Source organism: Vigna unguiculata, chromosome 5, assembly GCF_037176805.1.
Source record: "Vigna unguiculata cultivar grain cowpea cultivar isolate G323 ecotype 2 chromosome 5, ASM3717680v1, whole genome shotgun sequence".
In the NCBI taxonomy this organism is placed as follows: Eukaryota; Viridiplantae; Streptophyta; class Magnoliopsida; order Fabales; family Fabaceae; genus Vigna; species Vigna unguiculata.
Genome location: NC_140796.1, coordinates 54,044,366 through 54,068,321, shown reverse-complemented (window position 1 = coordinate 54,068,321; position 23,956 = coordinate 54,044,366). Strand labels below are relative to the sequence as shown.

The 23,956-nt window shown below is 32.6% G+C and overlaps 3 protein-coding genes across 5 annotated transcripts; 2 read left to right on the top strand and 1 right to left on the bottom strand.

The window, feature by feature from the left end:
* Positions 1-960: 960 nt before the first annotated feature.
* Positions 961-5,369, bottom strand: LOC114185742 (mitotic phosphoprotein N' end (MPPN) family protein). Of its 3 annotated transcripts, XM_085674154.1 has the most exons (5): positions 5,212-5,350; positions 4,999-5,065; positions 3,810-4,415; positions 1,668-1,779; positions 961-1,460 (listed from the first exon to the last, which is right to left on the bottom strand). In XM_085674154.1, the coding sequence occupies exons 3-5, from the start codon at positions 4,385-4,387 to the stop codon at positions 1,155-1,157; spliced, it is 996 nt and encodes a 331-aa protein (XP_085530280.1). In that variant the 5' UTR covers positions 4,388-4,415; positions 4,999-5,065; positions 5,212-5,350; the 3' UTR covers positions 961-1,154. The 3 variants fall into 3 exon arrangements, with proteins under 3 accessions (XP_085530280.1, XP_027929429.1, XP_085530281.1); XM_028073628.2 differs by lacking the exon at positions 4,999-5,065 and having other exon boundaries at positions 5,212-5,369; XM_085674155.1 differs by lacking the exon at positions 4,999-5,065 and having other exon boundaries at positions 5,101-5,346.
* Positions 5,370-10,831: 5,462 nt separating this feature from the next.
* On the top strand, positions 10,832-17,956 carry LOC114184920 (homeobox-leucine zipper protein ATHB-15). Its single transcript, XM_028072321.2, has 18 exons — positions 10,832-11,770; positions 11,877-12,036; positions 12,193-12,293; positions 12,396-12,486; positions 12,704-12,799; positions 12,880-12,993; positions 13,070-13,153; positions 13,317-13,472; positions 13,545-13,619; positions 13,833-13,939; positions 14,021-14,213; positions 14,674-14,859; positions 14,947-15,027; positions 15,670-15,804; positions 15,885-16,210; positions 16,715-16,820; positions 17,354-17,503; positions 17,628-17,956. The coding sequence occupies exons 1-18, from the start codon at positions 11,565-11,567 to the stop codon at positions 17,772-17,774; spliced, it is 2,514 nt and encodes an 837-aa protein (XP_027928122.2). The 5' UTR covers positions 10,832-11,564; the 3' UTR covers positions 17,775-17,956.
* Positions 17,957-19,348: 1,392 nt separating this feature from the next.
* On the top strand, positions 19,349-20,406 carry LOC114185947 (uncharacterized). Its single transcript, XM_028073923.2, has one exon. It carries the CDS (start codon positions 19,442-19,444, stop codon positions 20,003-20,005), a length of 564 nt encoding a protein of 187 aa, XP_027929724.2. The 5' UTR covers positions 19,349-19,441; the 3' UTR covers positions 20,006-20,406.
* The last annotated feature ends 3,550 nt before the right edge of the window (positions 20,407-23,956 follow it).

Here is a 23,956-nt window from a genome sequence, read left to right as displayed (position 1 = left end):
AAAATAAAAATGAGTTAAATATAGTTTTGAATTTTGAAATTAGTTCGATATTCAAAATTTTATATAATTTACTTTTTTATGTTTAAATACGTGAATTTAATCTTTCGTACTCAAATTCTTTTTTATGTTTAAATATGTTAATTTAATTTTTCGTATTTAAATTTTATTAAATTTATCTTACGTTTTAAACGTATTTAATAATAATATTTGAATTGTTTATCTATTTAATACATTTTTATTTTAATGTTAACTCAATTAATATTTAAATTATTTATACATTTTCGCTTTATCTTAACCGTTTTGCCGAGGTCCAAAAACATTAATCCAATGAGCTCACGGTTCAATGAATTCAAAATTCTTCTATCATATGTAAATTTTAAATGTGATTTCTATATATTTCAGTTAGACTTCTACTATATTGAGAAGAACTTTTCTGTCAGGCTAAAAGTCCATCAGTATTTTGAGTGTTCATTGTAAACATAAACTTTTTTATAACTCATGGGCTAATTCCTGGTTCACACCACATTCAATCCCGTAAGTGACAAGAAAAAAAATGAATGTTATAATTAGCAATGTGAGAATTGACGACAAAAGGTAATCATTATGGAGACCAGAGAGAACACACAGATAAAGTATATGAACCTTATATATAAAAAGTACAGGAGAAAAAATCATAAAATAAATAAAAGACATGCCCAACCACCAATTGCAAAACATCTTTACCTAGTGCGTGCGTCTAAGAAATAATCATTTAACTGCAGCTTGACACCTTTTTAAAAATACATACTTCAAAAAGGTAGAGACATGGGAAACAACCTCCAATGTTATTGAACATAACTACACTTCCAAAATGAATAAATCAAACATCATTACGCTCTACCCAAAATCTCAAGTGCATGGGCATTTTAGTTATATATTGTGTTCTCGTTTCTCAAAACACAGGAGTAGTACTGATCTGTGTAGTGTAGTTATCGATAAAATTGATACGCTAAAATGCCACAAATTCTAACAATTGAGATCCAAAGAGTAAATATTCCAACTCAATCCAATGAACAAGACATGCCGAACTTCTTCAAGGTGCACGAAGAAAATAAAATCATTGCGTACAACAAAACAGAATGATATACTTAATTTGATTCAGCCGAACAACTAATTTAGACTCCAAACATCAAGTCCATGATTTTGGACACCAATGATTTTGTTGGGGAAGCAATGGTTCCTCCAGTCTGACGTGCAGTGGAGTTGCCATTCTGCTGATAGTAAGGTCGAGTAGGCGCTTTCAATGTGCTCACTTCTGAGTTTCTAGCAGAGGGTAGAGGTAAGGGCATAAATCCCTGATTGTTAACCCTTTCATTTAAAGCTTGGCGTTGCATGGGATCCAACAGTTTCACACCAACAATTAGTACTCCATTAATTTGCATTCCATTCTTGTTAAGAGCTTTATGTGCATCGGATCGATTCTGTATTAGCAATAAATCAAGTTGGTTGATAAACAATAGAAAATCACTTTCAAAGAAAGTATAGCAAGGTTTAAAAAATGGAATCACTTCTTAATATATCAAAAAAATTGACAACTACAAGCTCCACGGATAGTCTTGGATTAAAATACAACCATTGATTTATAACGAAAAACATAATTACATTCAAGTAGGGAAAAGATTACCAACCTGATACAAAATGTGCAACCAGTTAGCATCTCTAGGACCAGGAACATGTTTCAAAATTTCACCACATTTTTCAAACTCCCTTAAAACCATGTTAGTATCACCGGGTGAAAACCTGCAGAAAAAGAGCATTGTTAAAAAAACGCATATTGCTATATACAAATACAAAATTAAACTCTGCAAGGTTCATTTTACTTCAAAAATTTCCTTTGATTTCTTTTTCAGAGATTTGTGTGACAGACAGTGAAGCCACGGTATTATCTTCACCATTTCATATACATATAAATTTTCTAGCAAAAATCAAAGTGAAAGTAAAGTAATATTTTTGTACTGTTAGTGAAAATAGGTAATAAAAACATAAAACATATTCTCCATATAAAAAGTACTTTATTTATTGATTTTTCATCCAAAAATAGGTCAACCCACTCCCAGTATACATAGCTCACACCTAGTGAGGAGGTCTGGAAGGGTATATATGCACAACCTTTGCCCCACAAATGAAGAGGCTAATTTTAGGACTTGAACCTGTGACCTCTTCATCACATGGCTGCAACCTAATTGCTGCCCCAAGGCTTACACTAATCAAATCTCAAAAATAGCTACATAAAAATCTACTGGTCACGTGAAAAAAATTTAAGAGTGTATTCCCAAAAACTGAAAAAAAAAAAAAAAACATTAAGGAAAAGGCACACACTAGAATATATGAAAAAATGAAAAAAATAAAATAACTTATTTAATCCTTTCATGACAATGATATATTACATAAGGATAAATGAAAAAAACGAAAAAATGAACAATAACAAAATACAGGGACCAAAAAAAAAAACAGTACTACATCACTCAAAAACTAACTCTACAAATCCTAATTCAATAAATCATTAAGCACATTAAACATCATTTCACTGAAATTATAAATTTGTCAAATCTTGAGAGACCATAGGAACTCAAATGTTATTCCTTTTTAATTCTCGCTAAGACTTAAAGCTTAAAAGAATATAAAAATTGAAATACATGAGAAGGGAAGATCATAGAACTGGAGAAAAGGTATGTATAAAAGAAAGAAGCATCAAGGTCAAGTATTGCCAGAAATGAGTATGAATATGTTTTAGGTCTGAGAATTAACACAGGCAAGTGAAATATATGTGATGTGTATCCCATCCCCCCACAAATTTCAAGCAAATAAAACACTACATATATCATAGAAAACAGTCAATGCCTCACCAACAAGGTCACTGTCAAATTCTTGTGAGTTATTCCACACCTCTCTCCACATTACAGCACAGTTCATGTACTTATATATGTAATAGCCACAACTACTCTTAATTCTTTTTGTATTTTTTATCTCTTAAAGTTTCCAATTGCCCTTTTTGTCTACCCTCCCTCTCTCCCCCTTTTTTCTCATTGTAATAATCTTGAACAAAATTCACTACTTCCTCTGTTCTCCTCCACCACATTGGTATTCCCATAGCAAATTTTCCTTTCAGCCAACTACCACACTGTCCACGTGATTGTTTGGTGCCCCAAGGCCATTACTCCTATATTCCTGTCACATGCACACAACGTAATCCAGTTGCATTGTTCCTAGAATTCAATCCTCACTGAGAATTTGAGATAAATTATACCAGCAATATTTGCTAGTAACTCCCTTGGCATTCACAGGAGTTTTCATTTTATACTAACAATTTTAAAAACAACGAGAATAAAAAGCCTCCACTAAAATCCCTAGTAGGAAGTTAGAATAGCAGTATATCATACAAACTAACAGTAAAGGAATATTACAAACTTAAATAGTACACCACAGTTTTTCCCCTACTAGTATGCACAGTTATGCAAGATTAGTCATTTTTAATCAGAAATGGTTGAAATTTTTTTCTCACCACATGCATTGCAAAGCAGTCTTGGCAATTGGAATAAGATCTTTCTGTGCTTAAGGAGCAGGGGTATACTCTCAAGCGTTTGGAGCAAGTTTTCTTGATCTTTTAGGAGTATAGAAGTAAAAATTTATGCCGGTATTATTCACACTATTTTAGGTAAGATAGAAGTAAATTTGGTAGAATTAAAAGGACAATTTTAAATTTGTAGAGGAATGCATGTATTCCCCAAAAAATAGACAAACAAAAATGCTAAAGCAGAGTTAAGACATACCCATATACAGTTACCCATTCTTCCTCATTGAGATTGCCAGCTGGCAACGAATTCCTCTGAACCTCAGGTCTTGCCACTTCCAGCGGTGGAGGGAGAGTTATCAAAGCACCAGGCTGAACCACACCCTCAACTGGTGAACTTTTTCCCTTCTCATCTTGTTCCCCAACACTCTTTGCAGTTGCAGGTGACCACCAACTCAAACCCGGTGAGGTCTGCTGGTTTTGTTGTACCCCTCTCAAAGCATAAGATGTGCTAGCCTCAGATTTGCTTTTCCCAGGAGTTGAAAATTCCCTATTAGAAGTTTGGATGGGAGTTCTGGTGTCTGACTTAATCTCAGGTGATACTTGATAATCTAGTATGCCTGATTCAGGAGAAAAATCAGACCTGTCCTCCAAGGTGAAAACTGGTGGAGGAGGAAGGTCCGAACTGCCAAAGTTCTCACGCCATAGTGCAGATACTGCAGCTGCCTGACCAGGACTTGAAACTTTTCCTCTACGGGTAGAAACAGGTGAAGCTAAATCCTGGAAAAATAAAGACTGTCTACCGGATCTCGGAGTTCTTTGCACAGTAGTGCTCATGTTATATTTCGAACAACTGAATTAATACCTGCGAACAAGCAGACATAACAGATGCATTGAAACCAAATTGGCTGAAAAAGCTGAGTAAGACTATGTGCAGGTTCCTAAGCATGAGGAATGAGCAGATTTAACAAGGAGCTAAATTCAATGCATACAAAGTACTTCCTTGTGCTGAGTAGTGGCACATATCAGAACCTAAGAAATTTATCTACTAATTCAATTTTTCTTTTCATTTACCCCAGAAACTTGAACCAATGAAAAAGAGCAAAATAATAGGATTTGACTCCTCTAAACTGAGGAAAAAATATTGTAATAATCTCAATCATTGATAAGAAAAATAGTTATTGATATTCAAAAACATCAATGATTTGTATGCATATGCACTGCACATAATATTAACCATTAATTTTCTCATGAACTCACTTTTCAGAAGCTGGATCCAATCAAATAACTAGGGAGTCAGCAAATTTTACTACTTCATATAAAACAAAAACAAGCTTAAAATCATGAAAAAATATGTAAATAATTAGGCAATCCGCAAATTAAGATCTCCATTTAAGACACACAATCAATTTATTCTACAACCAGCAAGAAATTAGATAATAACTAACATTCACAGAGTGTCTGGGCCAAAAAGAATGGAGGACGAACTTATCAATATAGCAAAAACACATGAAACTACACAAAAAACAAACAATTAGTTTATCATAAACCTGGTTTTTCCCAATCGCGTATTACAATCGGTTCTGAAATCCCCGCTTGATGACATTGGGGACTGAAATTCAATAGATAGAGTGTACAGAGGAGAGAGAAAGAGAGAGTACCTGGTATATGGAAATGAATTTGAATGCAATCAAATGTTGAGTTGATTGAGACTCAACTTTTGATGTTTTGGTATTTTCCCTCCCAAACCAAAACGCTGAAGTTCAGCAAAAAGAGACCACCTCCCCAAGGAGCAATTCTATGTATATTGTAATAATGCTGTAAGTCGTTTTAAATTGTTCATTTTTCAAAACCCTAATTCTCCTTTCTCTTTTTTCTTTTTTTTTTCCTTAATTTACCCGTCGGGCCTTTGAATTTTGAAACTCGCCTTATAAAATTTATTTAAATACTTATTAAGGAACTAATTTAAAATAAATAAATAAAATTATTTTTATTGTCTTTAAAGTATTAACATATTTCCATATAAAAAAACGTTATACCTAAAATACTGATTATTTATATATTTAATTTCGTAAATTTTTTAATTCAAGTTATTGATGTATTTGTTATTCTATTTTCTATTTTTTATCACTGTTTTAATTAATGAAAAAACATTATACACAGAAGTGAGTAAGTTAAAATTTAAATAAACTTCAAATTAAAATTTAAAATATTTTTTATTTTCAAAATAACTATTTTCAAATGAAACAAATTGAGTAGACCAACAGAAGTTTAAACATATATAATCAAAATTATGATAACAGTATGTATGTAAGCATAATTTCAATTTAAAACAGTTATGCACGCCAAGGAAAAATCAATTTAAGAAATTATAAAACCCAAAAACACATTTACAGACACTATTTAAAAAAATATTAAATAAATAATAACTATGTTCTTGGACATGATTTTCTGGAAAAACAAAAATATGTTTTGAGTGTAAAAAGGAAAATCAATTAAATAAAAATAAAATTTCTTCTTATGTGTATCTTTTTTTAATTTATCCATTTATGTAATAATATAATAAAATTGCATTAGTAAAAAACTGTTAATTTTAGTTGTAATTTTATTTTTATTCAAATATGGTTTGTCCTGAGTAACTCTTGAGAAATTTAGGTTTTATGAATTATTACATAAATTTTAATATAAATATTAAGATTAAATCTATTTTTATCTTTCAAATCTTTAATGAAAAATGAGATTAATAAATATTTTAAATAAATTTAACTCAAAATTTAGTTAATAAATTTATATTTAAGAGACTAAATAATTTAATCAAAGAGAAAGAGATTAATTCTATTTTTTAAAAATATATTTAATCCTAAATAGTATAATAGGAACTCTCTTTACCAACATATTCATGACTTCTTTGGATTTCTATAAAAGACTTGTGTCTGTGGATGAACTTATTTGGATTTTTTTTTCATAACTTTCTTCTCCTATTTCTTAAAATTAAAAATCTTGATTCTATTTTTAAAATTTAATTTTTAAATTGTATCATCTAAAAACTCTCTTTTAATTTATATCATATAATTCAAAAATAAAAATCACTTCTTTTAAATTGTACCATTTATGAGTTTTTTCTATGTTTGTGTAAAAATAATAGTATTATATGATCTTAAAATTTAATTTAAAAAAAAACTTTCAAATTTAAGGGTATATTTCAAATACAACCCATTTTTAAAATAATTTTTTAAATTATAAAATTAAAAAATTAAAAAATAAATTTCAAAAACTTTCTTTCTTAAATCCATTTATTAAATAGCATAAAAGATAAATTGTTGATTTTTGGTTTTATTATGTAAGTGTTTGTAATTTAAATCAATTTATTTTAACATCTTCAATGAGTTTAACTCAACTTTAGTTACATCAACAATCCAAAAATAATTTATACAACTATAAAAATATTTTTTAAGACATTTTTATTCCACAAATTCAATAAATCCAACTATAACAAATCTTATTTAAATCAATTTTTAAACACACAAAATTAAATAATAATTCAAAATTAAATTATAAACGAGGGTATAAATATGCAGTCGTTATTGGGACATTGAAAAAAAAAACTTTTCTATTACGTTGAATAATGTTTTTATCAATTATGTTTTGCTCAAACCTATAAAAAGTTAGTTTATTTTGGAAATTTCCTTAATTTGTGATGCTAATTTCTTTCGTGTGATGTTGATTTCTTTTATGTGTGTTTTTGTGCACATATTTTAAATTTGATTGTGAAAAAAGGATTGAAGATGTCTGGTAACACTTTAAATCAAATTAGGGAGAGCATCAAGTATGTCAGGGATTTGAGAGTATAATGATCAAATTTAAACAATGCATTCAAAAAGTATGTGACATTGATGCATCAAGTGCTTTGTCTATAGATGTTCCTATTAGATGGAACTTAACTTATTTTTATGCTCCAAAGTGCTCTTAAATACCATCGAGTGTTTACAAGTTTATACCTAATTGATGACAATTAAAAGTATTGTCCATCTGAGGAGAAATGGAAAAAAAACATAAAAGATTAGTGTTCTTTTGTCATCATTTAATGAAGTTACAAATCTAAATTTTGCCTTATTTTATCCTACTTATAACTATCTAACTGATCTTTTTTTTTCAAGTTTGGAAACTCCAATGTATTTTAATGGAAAGTATAAAAGATGAAGATGAAATAATAATAAATATGGCTAAAAGGATGATGGTGAAATTTGACAAATATTTGGATGAATATTGCATTGTTCTTGCATTTGGGACAGTATTAGACCTAAAAATGAAGTTGGAAACATTGAGATTTTGCTATGAATATATTGATCCTCTTTGGTGGGAGGTAGAGTTAAAGAAGATAATAAAAAATTGTACAAGTTTTTCTCTCGTTATTCTAGAAAGAGCTTAACTTTAAATGTTCTAAAGTGTAAGCATAATTATCTATCATCCATTGTTACATCCATTAAGTCAAACCCTTTTCATGCAAATTATTTACCAAATCATTAATGTTTACTTTGTTATAATTTAATTTTTAATTTTCATTTACAATTTTCTTTTGTTTATCGCATAGGATATTAAAAAAGATAACCTATTACTAAAATGTGAAGGAAAAATTTATATATATTTGGATGAGGCAACATTAGATGTTGACATGGAAGGACATCCAATGGTGAAAGATTAATTGTCAACGTTTTTTCAGAATCGTCAGTGATGGCTAGGGACTTGTCAAGTATCTAAATTACCATAGTTGTCTTTGAATCTGCATTCAACATTGGTTTGATGATTCTTGATAAGTATAAAAGTCACCTTTTACCAAAAAATGTAGAAACAATTATTTATACTTTGAGTTGAAAGCGTGTTTGTTGTGATGATAAGTTGCCTAGTTTAAATTTCACTTTTTTTTTTCATAATTTTTTTTATGCTATAACTTTTTATTTAATTTAATGTCATATAGTGGAATACGATGAAGAAGGTAAAAAAATGGAAAAGCAGAGGAGAGTTATTCTAAAGATGTCTCTAATGACCGTAGAAAGTGACATAATTGATTAATGACTTTCATAAGGTGTTTTAAAGTATTATTATTGTCTCTTTTAATTTATTACATTATTCTTTTGATTGTTCTTGATCAAATAGCTATCCCAGTATATTTAATGTTTAAATTTCGAAGGAATTATCAAATTCGATGAATTGATAAACATATATGAACGTAGTTGTATTCACAACAATTATACACTAATTTACATTTACTTTAAGCATATTAATTTTATATGTAAAATTATTAGTAAAAATCCATTATTAATGAAAATTAATATATGTTAATGTTTTTCAACCATTCTAACCCTAGTTTTGGCTTCTACTCCTCCCTATCATACCCATCTCAATCCTTTAATAAAAACAAAATCCAAAATATCACAAAAACGTTTCTCTTAAAAAAAACAAAATACTATCTTAACTTTTTTCAAAGTTTAATCAATTGAGTGAAAGACATTCCATCTGTTCAAGAAGTAGCCTCTAAAAGAAGTTTTAAATCGATTGATGTTCTCACGATGACAAAATTAGGGTTAAAACTTAAAGGACTAATTATATAAAAAATAATTTGTATTAAATGAACATAAATCCAAAATTGTATTTTTCCAAAATATCGTGAAATACACAGCAGAAACATATTTTATTATAAACATAATTGTATTTTCTAAATCCTATAACAGAAAGATATCTTAAAAAGAGAAAAGAGAAAAACCTTTCACTTTTATCCATGATCATTGCATTTATGTGAAGACTCCATGGAAAAATGAGATGATACTTAATGTAGCAAAAGTGTAATTTTCTCCAACAATACAATGAATAAACCTCAAAGCATTAATTTAGAAACCAAATGATACTTTCTGTTTGTTCACATCCTTCCAAAACTTAAAAAGTAGAACTAAAACCCACACCCTAACCCAAACATAAAAAAATGACAAAAAATATAAATCTTAATGATTAAACAAAAACAGTATATTTTGTTAGTATTTTTGGATAAAAAATAGTATAAATATGTAGTATGTAATATGTCACTCTACACACTTACCATTCCCTTCAACGTCACATGTCGTATCAGTCACATTCACCGATCATTTCAACCGGCAACCGTATCGTATTTTACTTTTCAGTATATATTTTGGAATCACACTCTGTATTTATACGGTGCTGCATCATCATCTTCTTTCTCCGTATAAATAAAATAAAACTTTAAAATTTTCAAAAAGTGATAATAATAAATCTTAAAAAATTTTATTTTATAAATAAGAAAGAATATATATATTAAAATGAAGACGCATGCAAAAAGGTCATGATGGTGTCCTGTGTGACCCACTCCACTTCTACGCAAACCTCCTCCTCCCATGCTTTTGTGTATTTTAAGACTCTCATCACAATCTCACATTTCCCATTCTACCCTTTCCAAAAACCCTTGGGCTTCCTCTTATTTACACATCTGCCATTATCACCACTCATTGCACACCACACCATCCTTCCATATTTCATTTTCACACTATTACCCCACAAAATGAAAATAATTATTAAACATTAAAAAAATAGTTTGATATTCATAGATTATTGAAGGTGAAAAATTAAATTAAAAGTTACAATTAATTCTGACTTTATTATCTCTGCCGGTCTAATCAGTTTCAGTGAGTTAAAGTGTAAATATAAAATGAAAGAAAAAAATCATGACTTTGGTATTCACACCATTGATGATGCTTATTTGCATTACTCGAAGAGGCAAAAGAAACATTTTACGATTAGGCACGTGGGACCCTTCGATCAGTTCTAGTAACAAAATTAAAGTGTAAGATCTATCCTTTATGTTCATATCTATTTGCGAACCAATCACATGAAAAGCAAATCAAAGGTAGAATCTTCTTTCAATCTGTTTAACAATGTTTTATGTGTAATTATTTATTTATTTTATTTTTTTATTCTACGTAACATGTAAAAACTATTATATTATAACAGAAATGGATTGAAATATAAATATAAAATTGTTTAAAGATATAGAGAAGGAATTCAATGAATGAAGCAGTGGGGGTAATTATGAGATTGTGCAGACAATGATACGCGAACGGCGGGGCCTGCGTTCCAAAGCGGAGGTGTCAGAAGAGCCGCGGGAAAAAGGAGAGTTTGGTAAATTCATATGCAGTTCTGTGCAAATTTTAAAATAATAATTAATTAATTTATATGGAAATAAGAAAAAGGAGGGTGCTCCATTTTGAACCGAAAGTGAAAGAACCAATGAAAAGAATCTCAGCGGAGCAAATCTGTGAAACACATGAATTGAGGAAGCAACAACATCTCCAAAAAGCAAAAGCCTGCTCTTTCACCTAGCCATCCTAGGGTTTCAGTTCTTTAATCCCCAACAAAAAAACAAAAAAAGTAGTAATCAGTGGGCACATCACAGTTCACAGGGCAATTTCACAGTGCTTCAGAATCTCATAAAGAAAGAAAGGGAAGTCAAGAAATCATTCTTTCTTTGATCTATTTCCTTCTCCTTTGTCTCTCCAATGGCGTTTGTTTGGTAGCTTCCTAAATACGGTGCAAGGATCAGCTGGAATTCGTTTCGATTTGATTATATCAGCAGAAAGTGTGTGTGTGGGACTTCCAAGGATGAAGATCGGTGAAGCGGAAGCGGCGTCGTTTGGGCTTGTTCTGGGGTTGAGGAGGGAGATAGCGCAACAGGCTTCAGTGGACGTTCTGTTTTGAGAATCGAATTCCGTTGCTAAATAAATTCCTTTCTGGTTTTAGTTTTTTATGTCGGAGAACTGTGTTGGTGTTGGTGGGAATTAGATCGTTGTTGTTCTTAGCATGAGGTTGGTGTTCGAGGGTCTGATCTCGAAGGATTTAATGTTTTATGGATTTGTGTTAGTGAGGGAACAAAAGTAGCTAGCTCTGTGTAGAGCAACCGAAATTGTTGTTGAGGTTTGGTTGTGGGTCTGGGTGGTAGAGTTGTGTAGGTATGGCAATGTCCTGCAAGGATGGTAAACCAGGATTGGATAACGGGAAATATGTCCGTTACACGCCTGAGCAGGTTGAGGCCCTTGAGAGACTTTATCATGACTGCCCCAAACCCAGTTCCATTCGCCGCCAGCAGCTCATTCGCGAGTGTCCTATTCTCTCCAACATTGAGCCTAAGCAAATCAAAGTCTGGTTTCAGAACAGAAGGTGCACTTGCCTACTTGGTTTTTTTTTTTTGGTTCTAAGGTTCTTTGCCCAATACTATTGTTATTTGGTATTCTCTTCAATGCGTTGTGTTTGTTGTGAATTTCAGGTGTAGAGAGAAGCAGAGAAAAGAGGCCTCGCGGTTGCAAGCTGTAAATAGGAAGCTCACAGCCATGAACAAGCTTCTCATGGAGGAGAATGATAGGTTGCAGAAGCAGGTGTCTCAGTTGGTTTACGAAAATGGCTACTTTCGCCAACACACCCAGAATGTATCACCTTCCTCAACTGCGTTCTTTTTAAAAAAAGTTTATTCATTTATCTTTGTAGTACTTTAACAACTTAGTCTCAGGGTAAATTGTTCTCTTTCTGCCCTTTACTTATTTTACGTGCATTAGAATTGAGTTGGAATGCTGTTCTCTCTGCAGACTGCGCTTCCAACCAAAGACACGAGCTGTGAGTCGGCGGTGACTAGCGGTCAACGCAGTTTAACAACCCAGCATCCCCCAAGGGATGCAAGTCCTGCAGGGTTAGTGGGAATATGATTAATGAGCTTCGGTCCCTTTCTGTCGTTGTTGTCTGTAAAAACTTGGCTGTGTGGACTCATGGAATGACTTGTCATTTTTCCCAGGCTTATGTCCATTGCAGAAGAGACTTTAGCAGAGTTTCTTTCGAAGGCTACTGGGACTGCTGTTGAGTGGGTCCAAATGCCTGGAATGAAGGTGATTTAATAACTTTTAATATTGGATGATTCAAATAGTTATTTTATTTTTTCAATCCCTTCAATGTGACGAGGCACTGTCATAATGGTTAAATGATGGCGAAACTAACATATTTGAGTGACTTCCCATTCTGACAAGGGTTTATCTTTTGGAGAATGTCATACGTGAACAACATTTCTAAAATATTGTTTTCATTAATTCCTTTTTTTATTTGCAGCCTGGTCCGGATTCCATTGGAATCGTTGCTATTTCTCATGGTTGCACTGGTGTGGCAGCACGAGCCTGCGGCCTTGTCGGTTTAGAACCCACAAGGGTCAGTGCTCTGAAATTATTGACTTCTCGTTAATTTCTTGCTTGTATTCATTGATGGCATGATCAACTATATTTTTCCAGGTTGCAGAAATCCTCAAAGATCGGCCTTCATGGTTTCGTGATTGCCGAGCTGTGGATGTTCTGAATGTGCTGCCCACAGCAAATGGTGGAACCATAGAGCTGCTTTATATGCAGGTAAAGCATATATATTTGAATGAATGGTGACGATGTAACAAATAGACTAAATCTTTTTTTCCTGTTTGATGATCAGCTATATGCACCAACCACGTTGGCACCTGCCCGTGACTTCTGGTTGTTGCGCTACACTTCTGTTTTAGAAGATGGGAGCCTTGTAGTAAGTGACTCTGTTCACCTCTTGAAGCTCACGTTTGATTAAATATATAGTAGCTAATAATAGAAACCTCATATGTGCAATGCGTAGTCATACATTTTTATTAAACAGCCCTCTTGTTCCCCAGTAACATCTACACCATTCTTATAATGCTTCCCTGTTTCAGATATGTGAGAGGTCTCTTAAAAATACACAAAATGGTCCAACCATGCCTCCCGTGCAGCATTTTGTTAGAGCAGAGATGCTTCCTAGTGGGTACCTTATAAGACCCTGTGAGGGAGGTGGTTCTATCATTCACATTGTTGATCACATGGATTTGGAGGTATATGATTTCCAATCAGCGACATTAATCATTTTTATTTGACAAAAGTAACTTTTTCATGGTTGTGTGTAGCCGTGGAGTGTTCCTGAAGTACTGCGACCACTGTATGAATCATCAACAGTGTTGGCTCAGAAGACAACTATGGTGGTATGATTTTTATTTCATTGCTAATGAGGATACAATCGTACAGCAGTTCAATAATTTGTGATTTTCCGTCTTATTTCAATTATATTTATAAATTATAATTCTATAAAATTGGACAATATTTACTATTTTAAGAGTACATGAATTTAGATTAAGGGTGTAGTGGTTAACTAAAGGTTATGATGGCTTATTTACAATTCTCTTTTTTTTTACCAGGCACTACGTCAACTAAGGCAGATTTCGCATGAAGTTTCTCAGTCTAATGTGACTGGGTGGGGGAGACGACCTGCAGCCCTTCGAGCACTTGGCCAGAGACTCAGCCGGTTAACATTTAACTAGGGCTTGATTTTTGTTGAATTTCATTGCATCTATAAATTTATAATCTCACATCCATTTCCTGACAGTGGCTTCAATGAGGCAATCAATGGGTTCACTGACGAGGGGTGGTCAATGATCGGCAATGATGGTGTTGATGATGTTACAGTTCTAGTGAATTCATCCCCTGACAAGTTAATGGGTTTGAATCTTTCCTTTGCGAATGGATTTCCATCTATCAGCAATGCAGTCTTGTGTGCCAAAGCTTCAATGCTATTACAGGTTCGGGACCTGTCAAATTTCATTGAATTTACCTAAATTATAAAATAACACTAATAGTGAACCAATTTGTCCTTTATTGCTATAGAAATTTTAGAAGAGGAGATAGATAAGGCTTTGATTATATACTGAACATAGTTTTTTTAGAGTTGGCTGCGTATTGTTAATTGTATGGCCTGTTAGCCCATGTTTAATTGAAGAAGAAGCATGGAATACGAATGATTGTAATTATGATTATCAATTCCCTCGGTAATGGAACATTTCTCATACAACTGGATTGTGAGACACATAAGAAGTTGTTTGATTGCGGCTGAGCTTTCTAATCTACAACTGCTCGACATGCCTTGTTTGTAGTGTAATTAGTTTATTAATGATTATTTCTTCTTCACTGCATTTATTCTAACAAAAAAATCGTGTAGACATTGCTTTTGTCATTCTATAACCATGTTTCATGTTTGTCCAGAATGTGCCTCCAGCCATACTACTCAGGTTCCTGCGGGAGCATAGATCAGAATGGGCAGACAACAACATGGATGCTTATTCTGCCGCTGCCATTAAAGTTGGTCCTTGTGGTTTACCAGGATCTCGTGTTGGAAATTATGGTGGTCAAGTTATTCTTCCTCTAGCCCACACCATCGAGCATGAGGAGGTAATAAATTGGTAGCAAATATTGAGTACACGTATTACGAATTTAGAAACTGTGCAAGTCTTAACTTCTCTTGCCCATCTATTCTAGTTTCTTGAAGTTATTAAGTTGGAAGGAATCGCTCATTCTCCTGAAGATGCAATAATGCCCAGAGAAGTATTTCTTTTGCAAGTAAGTTTTCCCCTTTTATTGGTTGCTTTGTGCTTCTCTGGTCAGGGATGATACGTCTTGCTTGATGTGGTGCTAACATACAGAAAACAATTATACGAACTTTTAAGCTCCCCGATCTTGATGTACTATTACTTTTATCACTTCTCCAATTTTTCTGTTTATACAATTTTGAATTATTTATGGATATAATCATTGTATAATACTCTTGCCTAAGTATAGCTTGCCGTTGGTGTGCTGTGCTACTATTTATCTATTGCAATGTTTGAGAGTTGGGTGCATGTTAGGGATCAAAATTCAAACTTATGTATTGACTTGTTTCTTTTAGTACTGACATTTCTGTAAGTGACACGCAATATAAAACTCAGTATATTGTTATTCCCATTTTTTATAATTTAAACCCAATGAATATACGCATGGTGCTCTCTGCCCATTCCTCCCAATTTATGACGAGGAAAATGTATTATTATCCCCTAGTGTTTTGAAATTTTTTAGTAGAACAAGTAACTTGCTTTAGCTCAGTATTATTTGAACTATTGAGGCTTCTGAATGATAGCCTTTTTATCATACCAATCACCATTATTTTTTTTCTCTAGCTTATACATGTTTGTGTTTACTTATAGTTCATTTGTTTTGTTTTGATAGCTGTGCAGTGGAATGGATGAAAATGCTGTTGGAACCTGTGCAGAGCTTATATTTGCTCCAATTGATGCATCCTTTGCTGATGATGCCCCCCTTCTGCCTTCTGGATTTCGCATCATCCCTCTTGATTCTGCAAAGGTTAGCCATATAATTTTTTGAAGTTTGGTACTTACCTTTTTACAGCGTTCATTTTGTTATTGCAATTGTAATTTTTGCAGGAAGCATCCAATCCAAATCGCACACTTGACCTGGCATCTGCTCTAGACATTGGCCCAACTGGAAACAGAGCATCAAATGATTATTCTGGAAATTCTGGTTCTATGAGATCTGTGATGACAATAGCATTTGAATTTGCCTTTGAAAGTCATATGCAAGATCATGTAGCATCCATGGCACGCCAGTATGTTCGAAGCATTATATCATCTGTCCAAAGGGTAGCATTAGCACTCTCTCCTTCTCATTTAAGTTCACAAGCTGGGCTCAGGACACCACTGGGTACCCCTGAAGCGCAAACACTAGCTCGCTGGATCTGCAATAGTTATAGGTGTGTACACTGTTTTTTACTTGTATTATTTCCCTTCATATTACTGCAAGGCTGGTGTATTTAGCAATAGTACTGGTTTGCATATCCTGCACGATTTTCTTTTGACTTGTGAAACCATTATTCTTCAACATTGTCTTGGGGATGATAAATCACTTTGGTCTGACCTCATTTGGTATAGCTACACATTTAGTTACATTCCTTTTTCTGATAACCACCTCATGTCTTAAAGCAGTTTCGCCTACAACTTTTCCAATTGGAAAAGGAATATTCTACACAACTTGTTGGCATAGGCTGACAAACTGTTGTAGTCACAAATGTTGACCGCTCTTCCTAGCCCTCTTGTTAATTATTGTATAAGCTCAACAAAAATGTTATATACATTTGTAAACTGTATCTTCAGTTGCATATGAACGTATATTGATAATTTTGGCTCCGACTGATGTTTCAGGGAGAGCATTGTATTCAGACTCACCTGTTTGACTATCTTGACCATTTATTTTGCAGGTGCTACTTGGGTGTCGACCTACTTAAATCCAATAGCGAAGGGAACGAATCTTTGCTCAAGTCCTTGTGGCATCACTCAGATGCAATATTATGCTGCACTCTAAAGGTGTGCCCCCAATTTCTTTCAATTTCGAAGTAGATGCATCTAGTGTGTGTCATGTATCATGTATTTTGTTTGTCTACATGGTTAAACTCAGTTGTACTTAGACTCTTAATGCATGATTTATCTGCACGAGGGGGTCAAAGTATGTTCAATTATTTGAGCTGTAGTGCTTTACCTATATTTTATGTTCTTTTTTGTCTATAGTATTAGACCATTTTTGTACATAGTACCTACCTTCTAGGAATTATACCTGTAAGACGTGAGGAATCAACTATCGATATTTGTTACTTTTGAGGTCATAGTACTCCCAGGAATTCTACCTGTTTGACTTGCAAATAACTATCATTACTTCTAGTTATTTTTGAAGTTGTATTGAATTATGCATATTTTTGTTCCTTTTCCTGAAGTGTTAGTTTGTTTTGTGCGTAGTAACACCATAAGGGGTATACCTGTCAAATTTGCCAATCCACAATTTATTCCCTGATTAATAAACCCTTCTGCTAGTTTGAAAAGCACTTTCGTTCAACTTGTTGCAGGCATTGCCTGTGTTCACTTTCGCCAACCAGGCAGGGCTTGACATGCTGGAGACCACCTTAGTTGCTCTGCAAGATATAACATTGGAGAAGATATTCGATGATCATGGTCGCAAGATTCTGTGCTCAGAGTTTCCCCAAATTATTCAACAGGTCTGCGACTTAAACGTGCATTAGTTACACTTTGACCAGGCTTATTATTGATTCGCGTTTTTCTTTAAGACGGATGACATGCATTAGTTTTATCTAATGAATTTCTTTCATTCTATTTTGGCAGGGTTTTGCGTGCCTTCAAGGTGGTATTTGTCTCTCAAGCATGGGGCGACCCATCTCATATGAAAGAGTAGTAGCTTGGAAGGTGTTGAATGAAGAAGAGAATGCTCATTGTATTTGCTTTATGTTTATGAACTGGTCTTTCGTTTGACCTATGATATGATATTTAGAGAATAGAAATCAAAGTGTTACAGATGCAACACTCTTCTAAGACTTGTTTTGTTTGCTGTTTTGCTGTATTTGCTGCGAATACTTGGATTGCATGTAAAGACTTCGACTAATGTGTTAGCACATATTTGCTTATTTACTTATTCAGCTCCGTTTTATGTTTTAGTCATTTTTGTAAATTACGCTTTGCATGTGAGAAGTATTGGTATATGGGCCATACACGCAATTTACAATTATTAAACAAACTTGATTATCACCAATTGGTAATGATTTCTTTAAAGATAGTAAGCCTTTTGCAAGGAAAAATATTGTTTCGATAAAAATGAACATGCCCTGCATTTGATTGCTTCGACACAGCTCATCGATAAGGAAGTGTGGTATCTCATAAGCAACAACGAAATTAGGCACATACGCATACGCACGCAAAAATGTATGTGTATATATATGCAAAATAGTTAACTATATCCTTTTATAGTTGAGTACATTTAAAATTAAAATATTTGGATACGTTTTTCCTAAAGAGTTTTAAAAGAAGAAAATAATATATAAAGGTTTCAATTGAATAAAACTAGTTCATGTATAAATAGACTTTTGGAAAGTAATAAAAGATCAATTTAAGAAATCAACTTACATCTTTATGTCCTGAACCTTACAAGCAGCACACATCTAGGAAAGAAATTAGAGAGTTTTCTTAAAAAAATATACTTTTCAATTCATAACCAATATTTTGATGAGGACATGACTAGTGGCTTCCTTAATTGTTTTAAACCACGACTACATTTTTGTGCTGTTCCATTCATTTGCATTTGCCTAAGTATCCGTCACATGTCATATTATGTTTCAGGCGCATACAGAGCCAGACACTATACATCAGACACTGACTGTAACTTTTTCTTTGATATCTAATCACAATCTATGGCTTTCCTTCCTCCTTTCCAGCCCCTCGTGAAACATAAAAAGTTAACGTTTGTGGAATAAGGTTTGTGTGACATACATAGCTAGATGTAATAGTTCAACACAAAAGCAAAAGTTTAGGCAAATATGTATGGTTTTACCATGCCACCATGTGAATTCCCCACAAGCTGTATTGCTCCATATCTCTGCTTCTATTGGATGACAATATCCAATCGTTTTGCTAAAAGCAACACCTTTTTATTAATGCCAACCAACCTTCTCACTGTATGCTTATATTATACAGATGTTCAAAACATATTCTAATGAAAAAACTGAGTTTTCCTTCTTCTTTTGTCTTTTCAGTGTGAAGATTAACTTTAGAAGAAATGGTGCACGTGAACCTTGTAGAATTTCATCACCATATTCCAGCAGTCACAACTACCAAGAGTAGTGGAAATTCACTTGGAAGTAAAATACACACAATTTATTATCAGACTTCGAAAAGCTACAATTTGCATTAAATGATCTAGATCTTTCTTGAAAAAATCTAGCAAGTTCACGGACACTGAAACTGACATTTGAGTTTCTAAGATCCACACATGTTTACAATGTCAGATTGTCGGAAGCAACAAGAACACTATAAATAGGATCCTTCGACCTACACAAATGAGGTACATACATGCATATGAATATCAATTCTTGAACCGCGTTTAGCACAATCGAGTTCAAACAGATCCTTCAGTATCAGTTAGCAATATGGCACCCAATGGAGAGTGTTTGTCTAGTTCAATCTCTAGAAACAGCAACAACATGTGCAAACCTCCGAGGCTTTCAAATGATCACATTCAAAGAACGATCTCAGACATCTCGTTTGAGCTAACCAAGGAAGGGATTGATCTGTCGCTTCAACCTATAACTGAGGTTATGGATGCCAAGTGTGAGTGCTGTGGAATGTGCGAGGAGTGCACTCCTGAGTACATAGAGCGTGTGCGTGAGAAGTTCTTGGGGAAGTGGGTGTGTGGTTTGTGTGCTGAGGCAGTGAAGGAAGAGTTGGAGAAAAATGGTGGGAAGAAGAAGGAAGAGGCATTGAGTTCACACATGAGTGCATGTGTGAGGTTCAACAAATATGGAAGGGCTTTCCCAGTTCTGTTCCAAGCTGAGGCCATGAAAGAGATGCTCAAAAGGAACAAAATAGATAACAGAAGGGCCAAGTCCTTCAACCCTAGAGACAAAGGAACACAAAACAAAGGAATTGCTAGAAGTTCAAGTTGCATTCCAGCTATCACAAGAGAGATGAATGGTCTCACAATGGCCAATTAGTTTCTATTAACCCCTTATTACTGTTCTAATCATTAGTTAATTCCTATGTATGCGAAGGGAACATGGTTTTGATTCTCTCATTATTTACCTGTTTATTATTTTTCCTACTGACTAATGACTGTTCCAAGTTCTAGGGGAAGAACATGGCCCTATGTTTTCATGGAAAGAATATTGAAGGCCAAGTTGTGTTCTTTTGAGTCCAAGGTTTTCTGGGTAACCTCTCACAGCATTCTGGTTTTTGGAAGCAGGTCCTTCTGACTTGACTTCTTCTCTGTGTTTTTTTTCAGTTGTGAGGGTTGTGCCTGGTTTTTGGTCAGTGGCTTTTCTTGTTTGAATCATTCAATGTAATGTGTTATACTATTTTCAGTATTATTATCGAATAAAATTTACTTTGATGCATCGATTTGAGTTCAGATTTTTTTATTAAATTTTTATGTTACGAGCATTAAAAGTATTAAAAGTATATTAGGTTGGTGTTTTAAATATTTTTTTAATATATTTTAAAATGTTAAAATTAGTGTTTATTAATATATTATGAAAACACAGTAAATAAACAACATAAAAAAGAAATTTTAGCAAAAAAAAATTCCAAATTTGAGTGATTTATAGGGTGGTTGATCACGTGTGTTTAAACTGAAATTACACTTTGTACTGTTTTCTTTTTCTCGACTATGCAAATTTAACGTGATTTCATGTTCCTTAGGTATCTGTAACGGAGAAAATTGTTAAAAGGTGGAAAAGTCAATAATGTTTTTCATATAGTTCCGGAAAAAGATCGAAATATCAAATGAATAAAGATACATAAACGAATATAATAAAAGAAATTCGCATTTATGGTACTCTTCTGTTATATTTCTATATAATTATATGATATTAGTCTTATATAAGAGATCTTAGACACCACTTTAACCTAAAATCTTAAGGTAATATTGTTATGAGTCTTTATTCTTATATAGTGTTTAACTTTATTCATTATATCCAATGTGAGACTTTGACTCACACTTAGACTATTTCTAACACTAAATTATCACATTTGTACAGTACATGTAACACACCCAATGCAACGTAATACAAACAGTGTCACTTGTACGGTACTCCGTTACTGATTTAAATGGCGTTACAGAAAAGGACCAAATAAAACACGAATTACGAGAATGAGGACCATTGTAAACATTCGATAAAAAATGAGGACCATTTTAAACATTCTGTCAAAATGAAGATTATCCATAACAAATACTACAAAGATGAGGACGAAAAAGATATCGAAGCCTAAATAAATTTATTAACTTTTATAAAATTTATTTTTCTCTTCGAAGAAGTTGAATATAAGAAAACTTTTCGTACACATATTATATCAATTGGATTGAGAACAGATGTAAAATGTTTATATTATATAAATTGTAAGTATAACTAATGTAATAACTACATTTTTAAAACGCATATTACATTACTTCGATTTTAAATTCAACCAATATGATATCTGTTCACTTATATTCGAAAATCAGATCACATTTTTTATTTACAACGATTTTATGTAAACCGATATAATTTATTATTGTAAAATATGAATTTTCCATTAGTACAGAAAACACCTAACTTCAATCTCCCCATAGAGATCCTTAATTTCACAAATATTTCATAATTTCTTTTGTCAACTTGACTGTTATACTTCAACCATTTATTATCATAACTTAACTAACCACAACATTAGTTATATAATTTTATTCTACATCTCATTTGTTATGTGTGAACTACATCATGCACATCATTCAATATAATCATATGATTGATAAATTAAGAAAAATTCGTCATAAAAATATTTATTTTTAATTAAGATTTTAGGTCTAAGTAAAAACATAAATAGAATATGAACTAAATTCGATATATGATTTCAACGGAGACCATGGCAACAATGTTTTTGCAGCAAAGTTTCTCAGTTCAAAAGTTTACCTTGAAAGACTTTTTTTTTTCTGCTTATTTAAATTAAACTTGGGAAAGTTTAATGTTCCATTTTACGTATATCGTGAAACATGTTTAACGGCCCCATATAATTTTTTACTTTTATTCTTGACTTTGTTTCCGAAAGGAACTATATGATTAACCTTAAGAGAGAGAAAATACGAAATTGACGAAGAGAAATCAAACTTCTATGACTCACTATTAAAGTAAACTAATCTGACTTTAGGAGGTGAATTTTTAGTTTGCGTATAATCATCCGTTTTAACGTCATTTTCAATCATTTCATTTACATAATTAAAACCCAATGATTGATTTTAATACCAATTAACTTTAGGTGGGTGTTGCCTTCTTCGACCCAAAATTTTCTTCTATTTTTTTTTCTTTCAAAATCTCATCCTTCTATCTTAAGAAATAAACAGTTAGTTTTACTGTTTTTATTATTTTTTTCAAAGATATCTGTATTATCATTATTCATTTAAATATTTTTTAATTTTTTAATAGTTTTGAAGAAACAATGTTAGACTGCACCACAAAATACAAAAAAGAGTTGAACCGGTAACAAGGAGGTTAAGAGTTTAACTATTTTTGAAATTAAATTCATTTTCATAGCTATGTGTAGTTTCATCTTCATTCTTATTCCGTCCCCATTGAAAATTAAGGATGCGGCATACCCTTTACTGTTATAAATATTACTTATGTAACTTTTATACAAAAAATAAAAATTTTAATGCAGAAAATATAATTTTATAAAGTATTCAATGTTATTTTTCTAAAATTCAAATATTAAAAGAAATTATAATTGATAAATATCAAATAACAATTATATATAAATCAAATATATAATTATAAAAAAATAAATAAAAGCATGTCTTAAAAATAAATTACAAAATTAATGGAAAAAAGTTCAATATAAGTTTTTTTTATTTATCTATAACTAATATTGAGATGTGTATTGTTAGGAACAAGACAATAAAAGAAAAAATAAGGAGAGAAAAATAAATGACACAAGAATTTAACATAGTTCGACATACAATATGTATGCTTACATCCATGACTACAATGTGTTTGTTCTTCCCAGTAAAACCCCCTCTTTAAACCTAACAAAAGTGATATAAGAGTGGATGGTTAAAATCAGCTCAAACGAGTGTAGTATGGTTCTAGTATCGAAAGTCTTTCGGACAAGGGTTTCAGGTAAGCGTGTCCCATTAAGAAGAACGATGGTACAAAAAATGACAGAAAATGAGTACTCATAGTTGGGATTGCTTCCGCTGGAAGGGGGAGTGTACCAATGTGATTGAAGGGACTAACCACTGAGGGAGAGATTGTTAGGAATTCAAGTGTGAGTCTAAGTCACACATTGACTAAAAGTGAGAAAGTAGAGCACTATATAAGGATAAAGACTCATAAATTCATTGTCTTAAGATTTTGAGTTGAAAGTGATGTCAATATTTTATGTGGTTAGACTCATCCAGTAAAATTCCTTATGTAAACCTAACATGTATAAGTACGAGAACAAAAGAAATACGTATATATTGGTTCAGGTTTTTATACTTAATTTAAAAGATTAAATTTTATTTATACTAATTCATATCCCATCAATATAAAGATTAACTCGGATTCAAATAGTAAGCGTGATTTATTTGGCATCCTAAATAAAGTTATGTTGGAGGAAAGATATTTATGGTTGAAAAAAGGAAAATGGAAGCAGAGAATCTGAAACGTGAAGAGGATGTACAATGTGGGACTTTTGTATACCTAAAAAGGTTCCACTCCATAGTACTCCTTTCGTCCTCTCTTCTCACTTCCCTCCAATAATCATACCCTCCAAATCTAATAAAATAACCACATAACATAAAGTAACACCAAACATGCATGCACCCATTGGTCATTCTATTTCTAATCTCCATTCAATAATCAACGCATTACCTCCACGTTTTCCTTCTTCCCTCTGTCCCTCCCCCACTATATAAACACACCCTCCCTCACCCTCTT

Bases quoted from the DNA above. Each gene is read 5' to 3' on its own strand.
- LOC114185742 (XM_028073628.2), bottom strand. From the start codon at position 4,387: ATGAGCACTACTGTGCAAAGAACTCCGAGATCCGGTAGACAGTCTTTA. The intron at 1,780-3,809 runs GTATGTCTTAAC...CTTTTTCTGCAG, and splicing joins GAATGGGTAACTGTATATGG to GTTTTCACCCGGTGATACTA. The intron at 1,461-1,667 runs GTTGGTAATCTT...TTGCTAATACAG, and splicing joins GGTTGCACATTTTGTATCAG to AATCGATCCGATGCACATAA.
- LOC114184920 (XM_028072321.2), top strand. From the start codon at position 11,565: ATGGCAATGTCCTGCAAGGATGGTAAACCAGGATTGGATAACGGGAAA. The intron at 16,211-16,714 runs GTGTGTACACTG...TTTATTTTGCAG, and splicing joins TGGATCTGCAATAGTTATAG to GTGCTACTTGGGTGTCGACC. The intron at 16,821-17,353 runs GTGTGCCCCCAA...AACTTGTTGCAG, and splicing joins TATTATGCTGCACTCTAAAG to GCATTGCCTGTGTTCACTTT.
- LOC114185947 (XM_028073923.2), top strand. From the start codon at position 19,442: ATGGCACCCAATGGAGAGTGTTTGTCTAGTTCAATCTCTAGAAACAGC.